The 19778-nt window shown below is 39.2% G+C and overlaps 1 protein-coding gene across 2 annotated transcripts in view; it reads left to right on the top strand.

Annotated features, from left to right (window-relative positions):
- Positions 1 to 19778, top strand: part of SOS2 (SOS Ras/Rho guanine nucleotide exchange factor 2) — a 113784-nt gene that overhangs the window by 20695 nt on the left and 73311 nt on the right. For both annotated transcript variants that reach the window (XM_077938030.1, NM_001260585.1), the window contains 3 exon segments: positions 6943 to 7068; positions 12164 to 12295; positions 13417 to 13581. In XM_077938030.1, coding sequence (XP_077794156.1) covers positions 6943 to 7068; positions 12164 to 12295; positions 13417 to 13581 — 423 coding nt within the window.

Below are 19778 nucleotides of genomic sequence, written 5' to 3'. Positions count from 1 at the left end.
AAAATATGTAGATCTATCCTGAATATATATATCCTATAGTGCAATTGCTCAGTCATAGAGTATACATATCTTGAACTTTAGTACTTTAATGGCAAAGTGTTTGAAAGTGGTTGAACCATTTTACATTCTAGTAGCAGTGTGTGATAGTTCCCATTGCTCCACATAGTTACCAACGTTTGATATTACCAGAATTTTTAGTATTGCTGCCTGGTAAGTGGATAGTTTTCATGGTGGTTTAATTTGCATTTTTCTGATTACTTAAGAGCTAGAGCACTTTTAAATATATATATGGGCTATTTGAATTTCTTCTTTTGTGAAGTGCTAGTTTAAGGGCTTTTTGCCCATTTTTTTCTCTTGGGATTTTTATCATTTTTTTCTTACTGAACTTCTAGGAGTTCTCTATATATTCTGGACATAAGCCTTTTGTTATACGTACCACATATATCTTCTCCAACTCCGTAACTTGCCTTTTTACCTTCTTAAAGATGTCTTTTGATAAACCTAAATTTTAAAGTTTAATATAAAGTTTATCAGTTCTTTCCTTCATAGCTAGTAATTTTTTGTGTCCTATATAAGAAATCCTTTTCAATTCCTAAAATCATGAAGGTATTACCTAGTTTTACACTGTCAGAGCTTTATTGAGTATATTTATTTGTTAGGCCTAACATGCAGCTAGGATTGATTTTTGGTTAAAGGATGAAGTAGTAGTCGTTGATTTTATTTTTCTGCAGTGGTTCAACACTATTCATACACTTGCCTGCCTCCCTCACAACTCTCTGCCCACCTCATACTCCACAGTGCCATCTTTGGAAATAAGGGTCTATATATATGTGGGCTTGTTTTTGGACTCTGTTATGTCCCATTGATTTCTTTCTCTATCCTTATGCTATTGTCACATTCTTTATTACTGTAACTTTGTAATAAATCCTGACAACCATTGGAGCAAATCCTTGTACTTCCTTACAAACGTATGACTTTCTTGTCAATAAAAAAAAAGATATATGACTGATTTTCTTAGCCTTTTGCACTTTTATGTACATTTTGAAATTATCTTGACATTTTTGGCAAAACAACCTGCTTGGTTTTGATTGTGATTTTATAACTGCATGGATCAATTTTGAGAGAACTCAGAGGTATACAACATTAATATTAAGTCTGACAGTTCACCAACATGGTACATGGTATCATCTTTCATTTATTTAGCTCTTTTATTTTTCTTAAAGTCTAGTTTTCTCCCTAGGGGTCATGTGTACCTTATCATGTGCTCAAGGTGCACAGTATTTTAAATTCTATTGTAAATGCTATTTAATTTTTTTTTTTTTTTTTTTTGAGACAAGGTCTCACTCTCACCCAAGCCGGAGTGCAGTAGCATAATCATGGCTCACTGCAGCCTTGACCTCCTGGGCTCAGGTGATCCTCCCACATCAGCCTCCTGTATAGCTGGAACTACAGGTGTGTGCCACAATGTCTGGCTAATTTTTTGTAGAGGTGGGGTCCCCATGTTGCCCAGACTGGCCTTGAACTCCTGGGCTCAAGCGATCCTCCTGCCTCAGCTTCCCAAAGTGCTGGGATTACGGGAGTGAGCCACTGCACCTGGCCTAAAAATTTTGTTTGGTAGCTTTGTTGCTGGTACATAGAAAAGTTTATTTTTTATGAATTCAGATAATTTATCTGTACAATGTTTTTGTCCTGCATGGGTGCGTTATTTTGTCCTCCATGGGTGCATGGATTCTTCAGAGAAACAGAATCAATAGGAAACACACACACACACACACACACACACACACACACACACACACAGAGGAAATTGGCTCATGAGATTATGGTGGCTGAGAAGTCCAAGATCTGCATTTGTCAAGTTGCAGACCCAGAAAAGCCAATAGTATAATTCTAGTCCTAGTCTGAAGGCCTGAGAACCAGAAGAGCTGATGGTATAAATTCCAGTCTGAGTCTGAGTCTGCAGGCAGAAGACTGATGTCCCAGCTCAAATACAGTTAGGCAGAGAGAAAGAATTCTTTCTTAGCCTTTTGTTCTATTCAGGCCTTCAGTCAAGTGGATAAGGCCACATTGGGGATGGGAGTCTGCTTTTCTCAGTCTACCAACTCAAATGTTAATTTCCTCCAGAAATACCCTGACAGACATACCCAGAAATAGTGTGTAACCAGTTATACGGGCACCCCAAAATTAACCATCACAATGGGCAATTTGTTTCTTCTTTACCAATTCTTAAATTTTCTTTTTCTTGGTTTACTGTACTAGCCAGGACCTCCAAATACAATGTGGAATAGAAATGGTAATAGAAAATATCCTTTTTCTTGATCTCAAAAGGAAGGTTGTCAGTGTCTTGTCTTACCATTAACTACGATTTTATATTAGGGTTTTTTTTTTTTTTTTTTTTTTTTTTTTGAGATGGAATCTTGCTCAGTCGCTCAGGCTGGAGTGCAGTGGCGTGATCTCAGCTCACTGCAGCCTCTGCTTCCCGGTTCAATCGATTCTCCTGCCTCAGCCTCCTGAGTAGCTGGAACTACAAGCATCTGCCACCACACCGTCTAATTTTTGTATTTTTAGTAGAGACGGGGTTTCACCTTATTGGCCAGGTGGTCTCAAACTCTGACCTTGTGACCCCCCGTCTCAGCCTCCCAAAGTGCTAGGATTACAGGTGGGAGCCACCACACCTGGCCTATTGTGGATTTTTAGTGTATATCCTTTATCAAATGAAAGAAGTTTACAAAGAGATTGTTTGTTTGTTTGTTTGTTTGAGACAGAGTCTCACTGTCACCCAGGCTGGAGTGCAGTGGCACGTGATCTCGGCTCACTGCAACCTCCACCTCCCAGGTTCAAGTGATTCTCCTGCCTCAGCCTCCCGAGTAGCTGGGACTACACGCACCTGCTACCACGTCTGGCTAATTTTTTGTAGTTTTGGTAGAGACGGGGTTTCTCCGTGTTGGCCAGGCTGGCCTTGAACTCCTGACCTCAAGTGATCTACCTGCCTCGGCCTCAGAAGTGCTGGGATTATATGTGTGAGCCACCGTGCTGGGCCCACAAAGATATTTTATCATGAATGAGTGTTGAATTTTTTTCAAACGACTTTTCTACATATATATTGGGATGGTCATATTTTTCTTTTTTTCTCTCTCTCTTTTTTTTGAGATGGAGTCTCACTCAGTCAGCTAGGCTGGAGTGCAGTGATCTCGGCTCACGGCAGCATCTGTCTACTGGGTTCAAGCAGTTCTCCTGCTTGGCCTTAGCCACCCAAGTAGCTAGGATTACAGGCCTGTGCCACCAACCTAGCTAATTTTTATATTTTTAGTAGAGATGGGGTTTCACCATGTTGTCCAGGCTGGTCTCGAACTCCTGACCTCAGATGATCCACCCACTTCCGGCCTCCCGAAGTGCTGGGATTACAGGTGTGAGCCACTATGCCCGGCTGTGATAGTATAATCTTATTTGTATACATTATGGAATTTAGTTAGGTGATACTTAGGCTTTTTTGTTTTTCTGGATTCATAAGTGAAAATGGCCTATAATTTTCTTTTCTTTTAGGGATGAGGTCTTGCTCATTGCCCCAGGCTGGAGCGGAGTGGCACCATCATGGCTCACTGTAGCCTTGACCTTCTGGGCTCAAGTAATCCTCTTGCCTTAGCCTCCTGAGTAGCTGGGACTACAGGCACATGCCACCATGCCCAACTAATTTTTTATTTTGGAGAGATGGGGTCTTGCTATGTTGCTCAGGCTGGTCTGGAACTCCTGGCTTCAAGCGATCCTCTGACCTTGGCCTCCCAAAGTGCTGGGATTACAGGCATGAACCACTGCCTAGCTGAAAATGGCCTATAATTTTCATCTTTTTGAGTTTTTATATAAAGGCTAGTCCCAAAATAAATTGGAGAGTTTATCTTTTTTAAAAAAAAATTTCTAAATTTTCGCTTAAGATTGTTGTATTACTTCCTTTATGTTTGATGAGTTTGTCAGGGAAGCCAGGTAGACCCATATGATGGGCTATAATGCAAGTCTCAACAAATTTCAAAAGATTGAAATCATAGAAAATTTGTTTTCTGGCCAGGCATGGTGGCTTATGCCTATAATCCCAGCATTTTGGAAGCAGAGGTGGATGGATAGCTTGAGCTCACAAGTTCAAGACCAGCTTGAGGTCAAGCCTATAGTGAGCCATGATTGCACTACTGCATTCCAATGTGGGTGGCAGAATGAGACTCTGTCTCAAAAAAATTAAATAAGTAAATAAAATTAAAAAGAAAGTATGTTTTCTGACCACATGATTATTATAGAAATCAATTTTAAAAACCTTTAAAAATATTTGCTTCTAGATTCTTAAGGTGAAAGAAGAAACCATAATGGAAATTAGAAACTATAGTCCACCATTCTTATCCTTGGGTTCTTAATCTACAGATTCAGCCAACCTCAGATCAACAATATTTGGGAAAATAATGGATGGTTGCATTTGCACTGAACACATACAGACTTTTCTTTTGTCATTATTCCCTAAACAATACAATATAATCACTATTACATAGCATTTACATTGTATTAGGTGTTTTTTGTTTTTGTTTTTTCTTTTTGAGATGGAGTTTCGCTCTGTCACCCAGGCTGGAGTGCAGTGGCACGATCTCAGCTCACTACCAGCTTCAGCTCACTACCAACTCCACCTCCCGGGTTCACGCCATTCTCCTGCCTCAGCCTCCCGAGTAGCTGGGACTACAGGTGCCCACCACCACGCCCGGCTAATTTTGTTTTTGTATTTTTAGTAGAGACGGGGTTTCACCGAGTTAGTCACGATGGTCTTGATCTCCTGACCTCATGATCCACCCACCTTGGCCTCCCAAAGTGCTGGGATTACAGGTGTGAGCCACCACACCCAGCCCATTGTATTAGGTGTTATAAGTAACTTAGAGATGATTTAAAGTATATGGGAGGATGTGGGTAGGTTGTATACAAATGTTACACCATTATATATAAAGGACTTGGGCATCCATGGATTTGGGTATCCACAGGTGTCCTGGAAGTACTTTCCCACAGATACTGAAGGATGACTGTAATTTGAACTGGATGATTACAAAAATATTCCATATGAAAATACAGGTTTTTACAAAAGTAGTTTTAGAGAAAACATACATATTAGAAAAGAAAGTTTGACAAAAATGAGCAAAGTGTCCATCTCAAGAAGTTGGCAAAAGAACCTAAGAAGCGGAAGAAATAATGAAGATTAAGCAAAAATAAATGAAATATAAAGCAAACATAAAATAGGATCATAAAAGCCAAGAGTTGGTTCTTTTAAAGATTAATAACATTGATAAACCTCTGAGATGCTGATCAAGAAAAGAACGAACACACAAAAACTAGTATTAGGAATGAAAGAAGGGATTTTACTATAAATCCTATAGACTTACAAAATATGAGGCTATAATGCACAATTTTATGCTATTTTTTTTTGAGATGGAGTCACCGAGGCTGGAGTGCAGTGGTGCGATCACTGCTCACTGCAACCTCTGCCTCCCAGGTTCAAGCAATTCTCCTGCCTTAGCCTCCTGAGTAACTGGGATTACAGGCACGCGCCACCACACCCAGCTAATTTTGTATTTTTAGTTTCACCATGTTGGCCAGGCTGGTCTCAAACTCCTGACCTCAGGTGATCCGTCTACCTCGGCCTCCCAATGTACTGGGATTACAGGCGTTAGCCACTGTGTCTATGCTAATTTTTTTAAACTCTCATTTTGTTCAGGCATGGATCCCTTAGGAAATGGCAAAGTCTAAATCATAGGCTAATCATTTATTGGCAATGGTCGGTTTAGTGGTAGGCATGTGATCTGATGTTAGGAAGAATTCTATGGTAAATTTTGAGACTTCAAATGAAATGGTTAACTTCAATTCTGTGTTCTTTGTGGGGAGGGTTTTAAATTACTTTTGCTTAACTATGAGGCTATTCAGGTTATCTATTACTGTGTTAGTGCTTCTGATTTCATGGCATAAAAATTTAAAACAGGCTGGGTGTGGTGGCTCATGCATATAATCCCAGTACTTTGGGAGGCTAAGGTGGGAGGATCACTTGAGCCCAGGAGTTCAAGACCAGTCTGGGCAACATGGTGAGACTTCATCTCTACAAAAAGTTTTAAAAATTAGCCAGGTTATGGTGGCACACACCTGTAGTGCCAGCTACTTGGGAGGCTGAGGTGGGAAGGTCACTTGAGCCCAGAACTGCAGTGAGCCTGGGTGACAGAGTGAGACCCCGTCTCAAAAAAAGAAAAAAGAAAGCAATACTTTTTTATTATTTCTTTCAACAAATATTTATAGGACACCTACTGTATGCTAGGTACTATTATTTACCATATTTCTTATATCCAGTCAGACAGGATTATTTTTTAGGACAAAAATTTAGAAACAAAAACGGCTCATTCCTAGAAGGATACAGCTGCTTAATAAAAAGAAAAGAAAAAAAAAAAAAGAAAAGAAAAAACGGTAGGGGGCTCAGCATAGCTGGTGGGGACAATGCTATTGTGAAAGCTGAGTAGTGCGTATTTCACAGAGCACCTCTGTAATTTGTAAAGGAGTATGGTTTTTCAGAGGTACCTTTATTACTGGGATTCATGACCTGCATGGACTTCAAGTAGGTTTGCTGACTTCAAGGTATCCACAATTCCTCTGAAATTGTATCGAGTAGTTTATGTGTATATGCTTTTTGGTGATAGAGAAGAGAGGGTTCAATGACTTTCCATAGATTTTTCAAAGGGTCCAAAAATATTTAAGAACCACTGCTCTGTGGGTTAAGAAAAGTTTACAGAGACCAACAAATAGTTTTTTTCTTCATTTTGTGTTTTATGTCTGTTTTGAGTAACCATTATAGTAAAATATTAATTATGTGTAAGATTCTCTTTGACTTTTGTTCAATTTATATTATTTTGCCATTACTTTAACTGATAACTTTTTTTAAAGGTTCAGGAACAAGTGCATCCCACTCTCTCAGCTAATGAAGAGTCTCTCTATTATATTGAAGAGCTGATTTTTCAGCTGCTTAATAAATTATGCATGGCCCAGCCAAGGACTGTTCAAGATGTAGAGGTAAAAATTATGTTGTCATTTCAAGAAGTCATTCAACCACTGTATGAATTAATTTTTGTATCTATATCATTCTAAATTGTTGTGGAAACTAAAACCATTGAAATTATGCATGAGATATATGGTCAGTTTGTTTTTGACAAAAACATCAAGGCAGTTCATTGAGGAAAGGCAAATTTTTCAGAAAAAAAAAGTCTTAGAACAACTGGGTGCATTTATGAGGGGAAAAAACCTTGAAACCTATCTCATGCCGTAGACAAAAATTAATTCAAAATGGATCATGGCCTTAGACAACAGCTAAATACAAGGTTTCTAGAAGAAAATTCTGGAAAATATCTTCATAATCTGGGGTTAGGCACATGTTTTTTAGAGAGGATTCAAAACATAGTACTTTATATTTAATCATAAGGCCAGGTGCGGTGGCTCACGCCTGTAATCCCAGTACTTTGGCTGACTGAGACGGGAGAATTGCTCGAGCTCAGGAATTTGATACCAGCGTGGGCAATATAGGGAGACCCCGTCTCTACAAAAAGTTTAACAATTAGCCAGGCCTAATGGCATGTGTCCGTAGTTCCAGCTACTCGGAGGCTGAGGCAGAGGATTGCTTGAGCCCAGGAAGTCAAGGTTGCAGTGAGCCATGATCATACCACTGCACTCTAGCTAGGGTGAGAGAGGGAAACTCGGTCTCAAAAAAACAAAACAAAGAAGAAAATAGATGAGAAATTTAAAAGATGTAGTCATAGACTAGTGGAAAATGTAGAGCTTGAATCCAGAATATATTAAAAACTACTGCAAATCAATAATGAAAAAGACACTTTTCTCCCCTAAAGGGGCAAAAGTCTTAAACAGAAACATGTAAAAGAAGATTTACTAATATTCAGTAAGCACATGAAAAGGCGCTGAAGCTCGTAAGTGATCAGGGAAATAGAAATTAAAACCACGATGAGATACTGTTTCCCACCCACTAAAAAGGATAAAATTAAAGACTGATTACACCAAATGTTGGTGAGAATATAGAGCAGCTAGCTCTTTCTTTCTTTTCTTTTCTTCCTTTCCTTTCCTTTCTTTTTTTTTTTTTTTTTTTTTTTGAGACAGGATCTCGCTCTGTCACCCATGCTGGAGTACAGTGGCACAATTACGTCACAGCTCACTGCAGCCTCAACCTCCTGGGCTTAGGTGATCCTCCCTTCTCAGCCTTCTGAGTGGCTGGGATTACAGGTGTGGGCCACCATGCCCAGCTACTTTTAAATGTTTTTGTAGAGATGAGTTTCCCTATGTTGCGTACGCTGTTCTCAAACTCCCGGGCTCAAGTGATCCTCCCACCGTGGCCTCCCAAAGTGCTGGAATTACAGGTGTGAACCATTGACCCCAGCCTCAGCTCTGTCGCCCAGGCTGGAGTGCAGTGGCGTGATCTCGGCTCACTGCAAGCTCTGCCTCCCAGGTTCATGCCCTTCTCCCCCCTTAGCCTCCCTAGTAGCTGGGACTACAGGCGCCTGCCACCGCGCCCGGCTAATTTTTTTGTATTTTTAGTAGAAACAGGGTTTCACCGTGGTCTTGATCTCCTGACCTCGTGATCTGCCCGCCTTGGCCTCCCAAAGTGCTGGAATTACAGGCGTGAGCCACTGCACCCGGCCTAACTATAACTCTTAAACATTGCTAGTGGGAATATGAAATGGTATAATCATTTTGGAAAACTGTCAGTTTCTTATAAGTTAAATATATATCTAGCATATGACCCAGTAGTTCTGTTCCTATTTGACCCTAGAGAACGAAAATATATTCACAGAGACCCACACATGAGTGCTAAAGCGGTTTAATTCATAATAACCAAGAGTTGGAAACAAGTCAAATTTCTGTCAACAAGAAAATGGATAAATAAATGTGGCAGATTCATAAAATGGAATACTAGTCAGTAGTAAAAATTTAAAAATGAACTATTGATATGAGCAATAATATAGCTGCCATTCATAAACATTATATAGAGCAAAAAAGCCAGACCCAAATGAGTACATATGTATAATTTCATATTATACATTAGAAATTTAGAAACAGCTAAAGCCAATTGAGGTAGAAATCAGAATGGTAGTTGCCTGTGATGGCTGGAGATCAGGGTTATAAAAATGTTCTCAATGAGACCAGGCATGGTGGTTCATGCCTGTAATCCCAGCACTTTGGGAGGCTAAGGTGGGTGGATCACTTGAAGTCAGGAGTTTGAGACCAGCCTGGGCAACATGGTGAAACCCCATCTCTACCAATATTACAAAAATTAGCCCATGTGGTGGTGCACACCTGTAGTCCCAGCTACTCCGGAGGCTGAGGCACAAGAATCACTCAAACCCAGGAGTTGGAGGCTGCAGTGAGCCAAGGTCTTGGTGCCACTGCACTCTAACCTGGGTGACAGAGTGAGACCGTCTCAAAGAAGATGAAAAAAAAAAAAATGTTCTCTGTGTCAGTTGAGATAATGGTTACACAGACATAAGCATTTCTAAAACTCAACAAATTGTACATTTTAAGATCTGTGTATTTTACTGCATATAAGTATTACCTCAGTAAAAGATTAGTGTAAATTTTGAGGACATTTGCTCATTGATTTAAAAAAATGTATATGTATGTGTGTGTATATATACATATCTCTCTGAAAAACTATGTTTAAATTAGTGCTAAAATACTTGTTTTGCCTTGGTTACATGGAAGTAGTTTTGGATTTTTAGCAATATCTGTTAGGGAGAGTTTTACTTCTTTTGTATAAAAGCACCCTGTGCACATAAAATTAATATTAATATAATTTGTATTCTTTTTCTCCTGCTAAAAACAAAACAAATGTCTGACAGTACAGCTATCAAAAATTATTTTTGTTTTTATTTTTTGAGATGGAGTCTTACTCTGTCACCCGGGTTGGAGTATAGTGGTGTGATCTTGGCTCACTGCCGCCTCAGCCACCCAGGTTCAGGCGATTCTCCTGCCTCAGCCTCCCAAGTAGCTGGGACTACAAGCGTGTACCCCAGGCTAATTTTTGTATTTTCAAAAATTACTTTTATACTATACTGTTTACATTTCCTTTTTTTTTTTTTTTTGGAAAATTTTTTCTATAAGCAACAACTTTCTTTCTTTCTTTTTGTGAAGTGGCATGATCATAGCTCACTGTAGCCTTGAACTCCTGGGTCCAAGTGATCCTCCTGCCTCAGCCTCCCCAGTAGCTGGGACTACAGGCATGTGTCACTGCGCCTAGCTAATTTTTATTTTTATTTTTGTAAAGACTGGGCCTTGCCGTGTTGCCCAGGCTGGTCTTGAACTCCTGGTCTTCAGTGATCGTCCCTCCTCAGCCTTCCAAAGTGCTGGAATTACAGGTGTTAGCCACCATGCCCAGCTATAACAAATTTCAGTATAAAGGGAAATCTTAATTTGTAGCAATTGAACTGTTAAGATTTTCCAGGATTCTTGGAATTAAAGCATTTTTCCCCGTGTTCTCTGCTGCCAGTTGTTTGGGTTTTCTTGTGTTTTGTTTTAAGAGACAGGGTCTTGCTTTATCACCCAGACTAGCGTGTAGTGACAGGATCATAGCTCACTATAGCCTTGAACTCCTGGGATCAAGCAGTTCTCCTGCCTCAGTGCGTGCAACCATGCCTGGCTAATTTTTAATTTTTTTTGTAGAGACAGGGTCTCCCTACTTGCACATGCTGGTTTCATACTCCTGGCCTCAAGGGATCCTCCCACCTCGACCTCCCAAAGTGCTGAGACTTAGAGGCATGGACCACCATGCCCAGCCTCTGCTACTAGTTTTGAACATGAAATAAATACACTGAAAGCATACTTTTCAATAGCTAAATTTGCTAAAATCTGAGACTATAATTGTAAATATAGGAGACCCTGCTAAATTAGAGTTTAATTCAGATCTCAGTAGTTCTTTTTCATGCCAATGAATCACTAATTAAATTAAATTTAGATGAACTGCCTAGGTGCAGTGGCTCACACCTGTAATCCCAGCACTTTGGAAAGTTGAGGCGGACACAATCACTTGAGCCCAGGAATTTGAGACCAGCCTGGGCAACATGGCAAAACTCTGTCTCTACAAAAAATAGAAAAATTAACAAAGAGTAGTGGTATGTGCTTGTAGTCCCAGCTACTTGGGTTGCTGAGGTGGGAGGATCGTTGGAGCCTGGGAGGTGGAGGTTGCAGTGAGCTGAGCCGCCCCTGCACTTGCACTTCAGCCAGAAGTGAGACAAAATAAGACCTTGTCTCCAAAAAAAAAAAAAAACCAAGATGAACCACAAAGGCTAGGATTGTTTTTGTCAAGGTATGTATTTTCATAAGCCATTCTGAGCTCTCTAACCCACTTCATCTTCCAAGAGATACATGATCCCTTTTATTTGAAGCTCTAAGATTAGAGTGGCTGTATACTAATGATTAAAAATGAATGAACAATTTTTGCTCTGCTAGGTAAATAGTTTTAACTCTAGAAACCTAATTTAAAATCACTAATACACTATCTCATGTTTTCTTAATCTTTCTTATATATCCTATGTATTGTTTTTTCATTTTTCCAGTTCACCTTAATTATGTTTAAAGCTTTCTTTTTGAATTTTGCCTTTTTGTTTTATCCATGAAAATTATGTGGAATAATTTTGATAGTCCTGTTGACCTTTTTTTTTTTTTTCCAGTTGGGGTCTCCCTCTCACCCAGGCTGGAGTGTAGTCGCATGATCTCGGCTCGCTGCAACCTCTACCTCCTGGGTTCAAGCGATCCTTCCACCTCAGCTTCCCAAGTAGCTGGGACTACAGGCATGCACCACCATGCCAGGCTAATTTTTGTCATTTTTAATAGAGATGGGGTTTCATCATGTTGCGTGGCTGGTCTCAAACTCCTGAGCTCAAGTGATCCACCTGCCTCAGCCTCCCAAAGTGTTGGGATTACAGGCGTGAGCCACTGTGCCCGGCCTGACCTTTTTTTAAACCAAAAAATTTATTTATTACAGGAATCAGAATGTATTGTCACTGTTATCTGCTAGCATTAAGAATAGTGATCAAGTTGAATTTTGTATGAATTTCCTATTTACAAACACTTTTATTAATACTACAATGGTTCTGCTATGATTGAGCAGGAGCGAGTTCAGAAGACCTTTCCTCACCCAATTGATAAATGGGCCATTGCTGATGCACAATCTGCTATAGAAAAACGAAAAAGAAGAAATCCTCTTTTACTGCCTGTGGACAAAATCCATCCTTCGTTGAAGGTAACAAAAGATTAAACATTAGTTGGGGGGTGTTCTTTATAACAAATAATATTTTATTTCTATATTTATAAAGCATTAATATAGCATGGTCTGTGTTAGTGTGTATATGTGCGCTTGCATGTATATACTTGTACATACGTGTCATATAAATATGTATACAAAATAATTATAGTCTGGTGAAATTTGCTTTTCAAACAATATTAAAATTAATAGTGATAATGCATCAGTATTATTTTGTGGCATCTTTTTTTTTTTTTTTTTTTTAATAGAGACAGGGTCTTGCTGTGTTGCCAAGGCTGGTCTCAAACTCCTGGGCTCAGGCGATCCACCTACTTTGGCCTCCCAAAGTGGTAGGATAAGAGTCATGAACCATCATGCCTGGCCCATTGTGGCATCTTCCAATGACTGTTACTCTGACTGATTCCTATGTAGTAGGCCATGATTCTCAGCCATTTGTTGATTAAGAAAGTGTATAATGTCAGAAGCTACTATGAGTTCAGAGCAGAACTGTTTTTAAAATTAATTTGTATTATTACAGATTATTTTTTATATACTGGAAAAGTGGGCTAGGACCTAGTTTGCCTACTAGATGCATATTAGTGCATAGGGCAAAATATGCTTGATGTATATGGATTTTAAGAGTTTTGCAGCAAATTCAAGCACCCCGCCCCCCTGCGCACTCTCCCACCACACACACACACACACACACACACACACACACACACACACACACACACACACTTCCTCTCCTCCCCTCAGTAGAAACTACTGTAATTAGGGGATACTGGTTTTAAAACAGGGTCCTTGAAGATAGCAGATATTTTAATATTTGTCAGATGAGTTTTGGTTAATGTATTAGGAGGCTTTTAGTGGAGCGCAACCCAAGATCTCTAAAAGGCAGAGTTGTTAGATTGATAAAAGGCAGAGTTGTTAGATTCGATGTCTCTTAAAAGAAGAAAAGCCCCCAATTCAGGGACCAGAGATTCATTTTATAAACTACATTTAGACATATAGTTAATAGAAAGTTTTTTTATAAGCAAGGATGTTAAATAAGAATTTTTAAAGTGTTTAATACTTGACAGTGCTACATTTTGCAATTAAATTATTTATTCTTTTCACAGGAAGTGTTAGGGTACAAAGTGGACTACCATGTGTCCCTATATATTGTGGCTGTACTAGAATATATCTCAGCTGATATTTTAAAATTGGCTGGTAATTATGTTTTTAATATCCGGCATTATGAAATATCTCAGCAGGACATTAAAGTGTCAATGTGTGCGGATAAGGTAAGTGTTACAAGGTATTTAAACTTAACTTGAATAGCAACTATACTCATTTCTGCCTCAATCTTTTTGTATACATTATTAGATAAGTAATTTTTATAATTGCTAGTACTGGAAGAGAGAAAAATCCTGCCTTTACAGAGTAACCATGATATTTTCCAGGTTTTTAAGCATATGGCAGGATGGGGATCTCTTTTTTTGGTCAAGAATCTTTTATTACAAGAAAAAAACATCCAAGGCCTCAAACCAATTTAAGTAGTTTGAGTTTTATATTTTCAGAAAGAGAATATATAGAGTTCTACTCAGGTACTTTTAAGTGTAAGTAATTTTGAAGACGCTACTTTAGTTTCACAGCTTAGCTTAGTGAGGCACAGGGAGAGAGAAAATTAGGCTGAATGCTGAAGTTACTCCCCTCTGATCATTTTTTTGTTTTTATATCTGTCTTCTTCCCTGGCTGTAAGCTACTTGCGGGAAGAAATTGAGTCTTTCATGTTATTCTGTACTCCTTTTCTCACCTTCTTATTTTTCTTCCTATTTATTTATTTATTTGAGACAAGGTCTCACTTTGTCACCCAGGCTGGAGTGCAGTGGCACAATCTCATCTCACTGCAACCTTTGCCTCCCTGGCTCAAGCGATCCTCTTATCTCAGCCTCTCGAGTAGTTAGGACCACAGGCATGCATCACCACATCCAGCTGTTTTTGTGGGTTTTTTTGGAGAGATAGGGTTTCACCATGTTGCCCAGGCTGGTCTTGAACTCCTGAGTTCAAGTGCCTGCCTCGGCCTCCCAAAGTGTTAGGATTATACACATGAGCCACTGCACACACTGAAGCTATAACACTGAATAAGATTGCAATCCTTGTATTAGAAGGTATTTATTTTACTGCAAAATAAAAAGAAACAGATAATTACAGAACAATATGATTAAAACTATTATACTAATAAGTCCGAGGTACAGTGGAGAAAGTAATGAACTCTAGCATGGGTGAGGCCAGAAAGACTACAGAGAAAATGCCTAAATGAAGCTCTCTCAGCGTGAACAACCTCCAGGACCTAGCACATGTCGGTGGTTCTCACCCTTGACTGCACATCAGAATTAATAGAAAGCTTTTAAAGAATGCTGATGCCTGCATATCACCCCAGATATTTAATTGGCTTGGATTGGATCTCCAAACCTCAGTGTTCTTTGAAAGCATTCCAGGTAATTCTGATGTGCAGTTATAATGACTGAGACCCATTGTACGATTCCATAATTTCAGAAATGACTTTTCACTTACATTGTGGTTGCAATTCCTTGTTATCTCTATTTTGACTTCTAAAATTATGGCTACTTTTTTTTTTTTTAACTTTGAAAATATCTTAGACTTATAGAAAAGTTGAAAGTATAACAAAAAGTACGCCCTTGCCACTTGAACCATATGAGAGTAAGTTGCCAACATAGTGTGTCTTATAAACAAGAACATTCTGCTACATTACCACAGTATGACTGACAGTCAAAATCCAGAAAATGAATACATTTAATACATTTTACCATCTAACTTTCAAACATCATTCATGTCTTGTCACATATCCTAATGATGTTTTTACCAAAACCATTCATTCCAGAAGCATACATTGTTTATGTGTCATGTATGTTTATCCTCTTCAGTCTGGAATAATTCCTCATTCTTCCCTTAACTTTTTTTTTTTTTTTTTTTTTTTTAAACATGGCAAAGCAGGCCAGGCATGGTGGATCACACCCGTAATCCCAGCACTTTGGGAGGCTGAGGCAGGCAGGTCACTTAAGGTCGAGTTCAAACCAGCCTAGTCAACGTGGCAAAACCCCGTCTCTACTAAAAATACAAAAAAAGTTGCTGGGCATGGTGGCACATGCCTGTAATCCTACTTACTCAGGAGGCTGAGCCACGAGAATCATTTGAACCCAGGAGGCAGAGTTTGCAGTGAGTTGAGATTAGGCCACTGCACTCCAGCCTGGGCAACAAAGCAAGACATTGTTTCAAAAAAAAAAAAGATAGTAAAGTTGACTTTATTCAAGGGAGGCCATGGCAATAGGTACAGGGACCACTGCAGTGTAATCCCATGGTTGGGGAGAGAGACATTAGAATCAACTCTCCTCCCTTAAGTTTTATAACTTTTATACTTTTGAGGGTTACAGGTCAGTTATTGTGTAGAACGTCCCTCAATTTAGGTTTTCTCTGTTGTTTTCTCTTGGTTAGAATCAGGTAATGGTCTTCTTTGGCAGGAATATCATAGAAATTGTGCTGTGTTCTTCTCATTGCATTTTCTCAGATGGCACACAGGCACATGATTTCGTTGTGTCTCATTAGTAGTGGTGATGTTGACTGATTACTTGATTAGGGAATTATCTGCCAGGCTTCTCATCTGTGAAGTTACTCTTTTCTCTTTTGTAATTAATAAATGAACATTTTGTGGAGTATTTTGAAACTGCGTATCTTATTCTTCATCACACTCAAATTTGTTTATCTTAATATAGACTAATGAATTATTATTTTATTCAATGGGTCGTAATCTGTTCCTTCATTATTTAGATGTTGCAGGCCAGGCACCATGGCTCATGCCTATAATCCCAGCACTTCGGGAGGCCGAGACAGGTGGATCGCTTGAGCTCAGGAGTTTGAGACCAGCCTGGGCAACATGTCTCTACAAAGAAAAAAAATTAGCCAGGCGTGTGCTTGTAACTATAGTCCCAGCTATTTGGGAGGTTGAGGTGGGAGAATCACTGGAGCTCGGGAGATTGAGGCTACATGAAGCTGAGATCATGCCACTGCACTCTGTCTCAAAAAAAAAAAAAAAAAGTTTCGGTTGTTCCAGATTTGGTTATTAGGAGCCCTAGCTTGGTTTTTCTGTTCCTGTCTATTTGAGCACTTTCTTTTCTTTTCTCCTTCCTATTTATTAATTTATTAAATTATAAATTGACAAATTATAGTTGTATATATTTATGGAGTACAAGGTAAGGTTATGATTACAAAGACAATGTGGAATAATTAAATCAAGTTAATTAACATTTATTCAAGTACTTATTTTTTGTGGTGAGAACATTTGAAATTTACTCTTAGGTAGTAGAATGATGGTTATAAGGCTAGGAAGGGTAGATAGAGTTGGGGAAATGGGGATGGTTAATGGGTACAAAAATATTGTTAGAATGAATGAGATCTAGTATTTGATATCTCAATAGGGTGACTACAGTCAACGATAATTTATTGTATATTTTACAACAATTAAAAGAGTATAATTGGATTGTTTGTAGCACAAAGAAAGGATAAATGCTTGAGGTGATGGAGACTCCATTTTATTCTGATGTATGCATTATATGCCTGCATTTACTCCTTAAATATATACACTTACTATGTACCCACAAAACTTTCTTTTGAAAATTGAAATGACAAAAAAATTTACTTTTTGCAATTTTGAAATGTAAATACATTATTATTTACTATATTCACCATACTGTGCAATAAATCTTACAAAAAAGACCCGATTCCTCCTAATTGAGGTTTTGTCCCCCTACCCTGCAGCCTCTGGTTACCACATTCTATTCTGCTTCTATGAGTTTGTTCTAGATTCCACATGTAAGTGAAAACACATGTGCATTTTTTGTTGTTGTTTGTTTGTTTTTTGTTTTTTTGTTTTTGTTTTTCTTTTTTGAGATGGAGTCCCGCTCTGTCGCCCAGGTTGGAGTGCAGTGGCGTGATCTCAGCTCACTGCAACCTCTGCCCCCCAGGTTCAAGCAATTCTCCTGCCTCAGCCTCCCAAGTAGCTGGGAGTACAGGTGCCCGCCACCACGCCTGGCTAATTTTTGTGTTTTTAGTAGACGGGGTTTCACTATGTTGGTCAGGCTGGTCTCGAACTTCTGACCTCGTGATCTGCCCGCCTCAGCCTCCCAAAGTCCTGGGATTACAGGCGTGAGCCACCAGCTTGTTTGCTTTTGAGAGCTTGAGTCTCCTTCTGTCACCCAGGCTCACTGCAGCTTCAAACCCCTGGGCTCGGGCAATCCTCCTGCCTCAGCCTCACAAGTAGCTAGAGCTATAGGCATCTGCCACCATGCCCAGCTAATTTCTAAATTTTTGTAGGAATAGGGTCTCGCTATGTTGCCCAGGCCGGTCTGGAACTCCTGGCTTCAAGTGATTTTCTTGCCTCAACCTCCCAAGACACTGGGATTACAGATGTGGGCCACTGCACCAGGCCATAAACTATTTTTTTTTAATAAGTCATTCCTTTATTTGAAGCATTTTTCTGTGTCCTAAATCTCCACCTTTTCAGAGTTTTAAAAAATCATGTGGCAGGATTTTCAGATCCCCTTGTTATATTGCTTTTAGACTGATTTCTAAAACTGAAGACAATAGTCCAGATTTGGTCTGAGCAACAGAGTATATTGAAATGCATGTACGTATCCTTTATTCTATATGCTATTCTTTAATAATTTCAGCATTAATATTTTGGCACCATGTTACTCTGTGTACTTACTGAGTCTGCAGATTTCTAAACTCCCGAGGACTGTTCCACGTGAAGTACCATTTTGTTAAGTCTTTGATTTCTCCAACTTGTGCTGTTGATTTTTTGTTGTTATTGTAAGAATGAACGTGAATTTATCCCTAGAAAATTTCATACTGTTATTGAGGTTATGTTCCAGCACATGTAGATATTTTAAAAATTGAATTTTCATTCAGCATTTTAGGTACTCTTCCCACGTTTTTGTAATGTGTACAGATCTGATAAACCTTGAATTAAAATTATTTAGTAAAAATGTTGAAAAGGCCAGGTGCCTTTGAATCTGGGAGGCAGAAGTTGCAGTGAGCCGAGATCGTGCCACTGCACTCCAACCTGGGTGACAGAGCGAGACTCCATATTATTTTATTTATTTATTTTTTGTTGAGACGGAGTCTTGCTCTGTCGCCGAGGATGGAGTGCAGTGGCATGATCTTGGCTCACTGCAACCTCCGCCTCCCAGTTTCAAGTGATTCTCCTGCCTCAGCCTCTCAAGTAGCTGGGATAACAGGTGCCTGCCACCATGCCTGGCTAATATTTTTGTATTTTTAGTAGAGATGGGATTTTACCATGTTGGACAGGCCGATCTTGAACTTCTGACCTCAGGTGATCCACCCACTTCAGTCTCCCAAAATGCTGGGATGACAAGTGTAAGCCCCCGCATCCAGCCAATACTCTATCTTAAGAAAAAAAAAAAAAAAATATATATATATATATATATATAGAGAGAGAGAGAGAGAGAGAGAGAGAAAAGGATTATATAAAAAATGAGATTTCTAGCATATGTTATTAGTGGCATTCTTCTAGGTTAAAAGTTACCACTTTTCTTCATTATTACCTTTTATTAGCTATTATTTCACATTTTGTTTAATTCATGGGTCAACAAACTTTACCTATAAAGGCCCAGGGGATAAACATTTTAGGCTTTGTGCGCCATACATCTTTCTTGCATCTACTCATCTCTGCCCTTGTAGCATGAAAGCAGCCATAAATGAATTAGCGTGGGCTATGTTCCAGCAAAACTTTGTTTACAAAAACAGTCTGTGGGCTGGATTTGGCTGGTAGTTTGCTGGTCCTTGTTTCAGACATTCCTGTCATGATCCCCTATTTGTCACAAGAGACTGTCATATGCTTAGCTAAAATCCGGATGACTTGGCCCGGCGTGGTGGCTCACGCCTGTAATCCTAGCACTTTGGGAGGCCAAGACTGGCAGATTGTCTGAGCTCAGGAATTCAAGACCGGCCTGGGCAACATGGTGAAACCCCATCTCTACTGTAATACAAAAAATCAGCCGACGGTGGCAGTTGCCTGTAATACCAGCTACTCAGGAGGCTGAGGCACGAGAATTGCTTGAACCTGGGAGGCGGAGGTTGCAGTGAGCTGAGTGCCACTGCTCTCCAGCCTGGGTAACAAAGTGAAACTATGTCTCAAAAAAAAAAAAAAAAAAAAAAATCCAGATGACTTGATTTGTGGGTCTAGTTATGTAACCATAAGTAATGAGATTGTATGACATGATGTGATCTTAGTATATCCAAACTGATTTCTAGAGATCACTAGTTCAAGAGCTCACAAACCATCTGTTTAATAATTATTTGAATACATGGTTTCTAGGGATATCTTTAATTTGCCAGACAGAGAACTTGAAACCAGACCTATTTCTTTACATTTAAAAATAAAAGCAACATTTGACTATAT

This window comes from Macaca mulatta, chromosome 7, assembly GCF_049350105.2.
Source record: "Macaca mulatta isolate MMU2019108-1 chromosome 7, T2T-MMU8v2.0, whole genome shotgun sequence".
In the NCBI taxonomy this organism is placed as follows: Eukaryota; Metazoa; Chordata; class Mammalia; order Primates; family Cercopithecidae; genus Macaca; species Macaca mulatta.
Note: the sequence above shows the minus strand (reverse complement) of the source record. Positions and strands in the feature narration are given on the sequence as shown.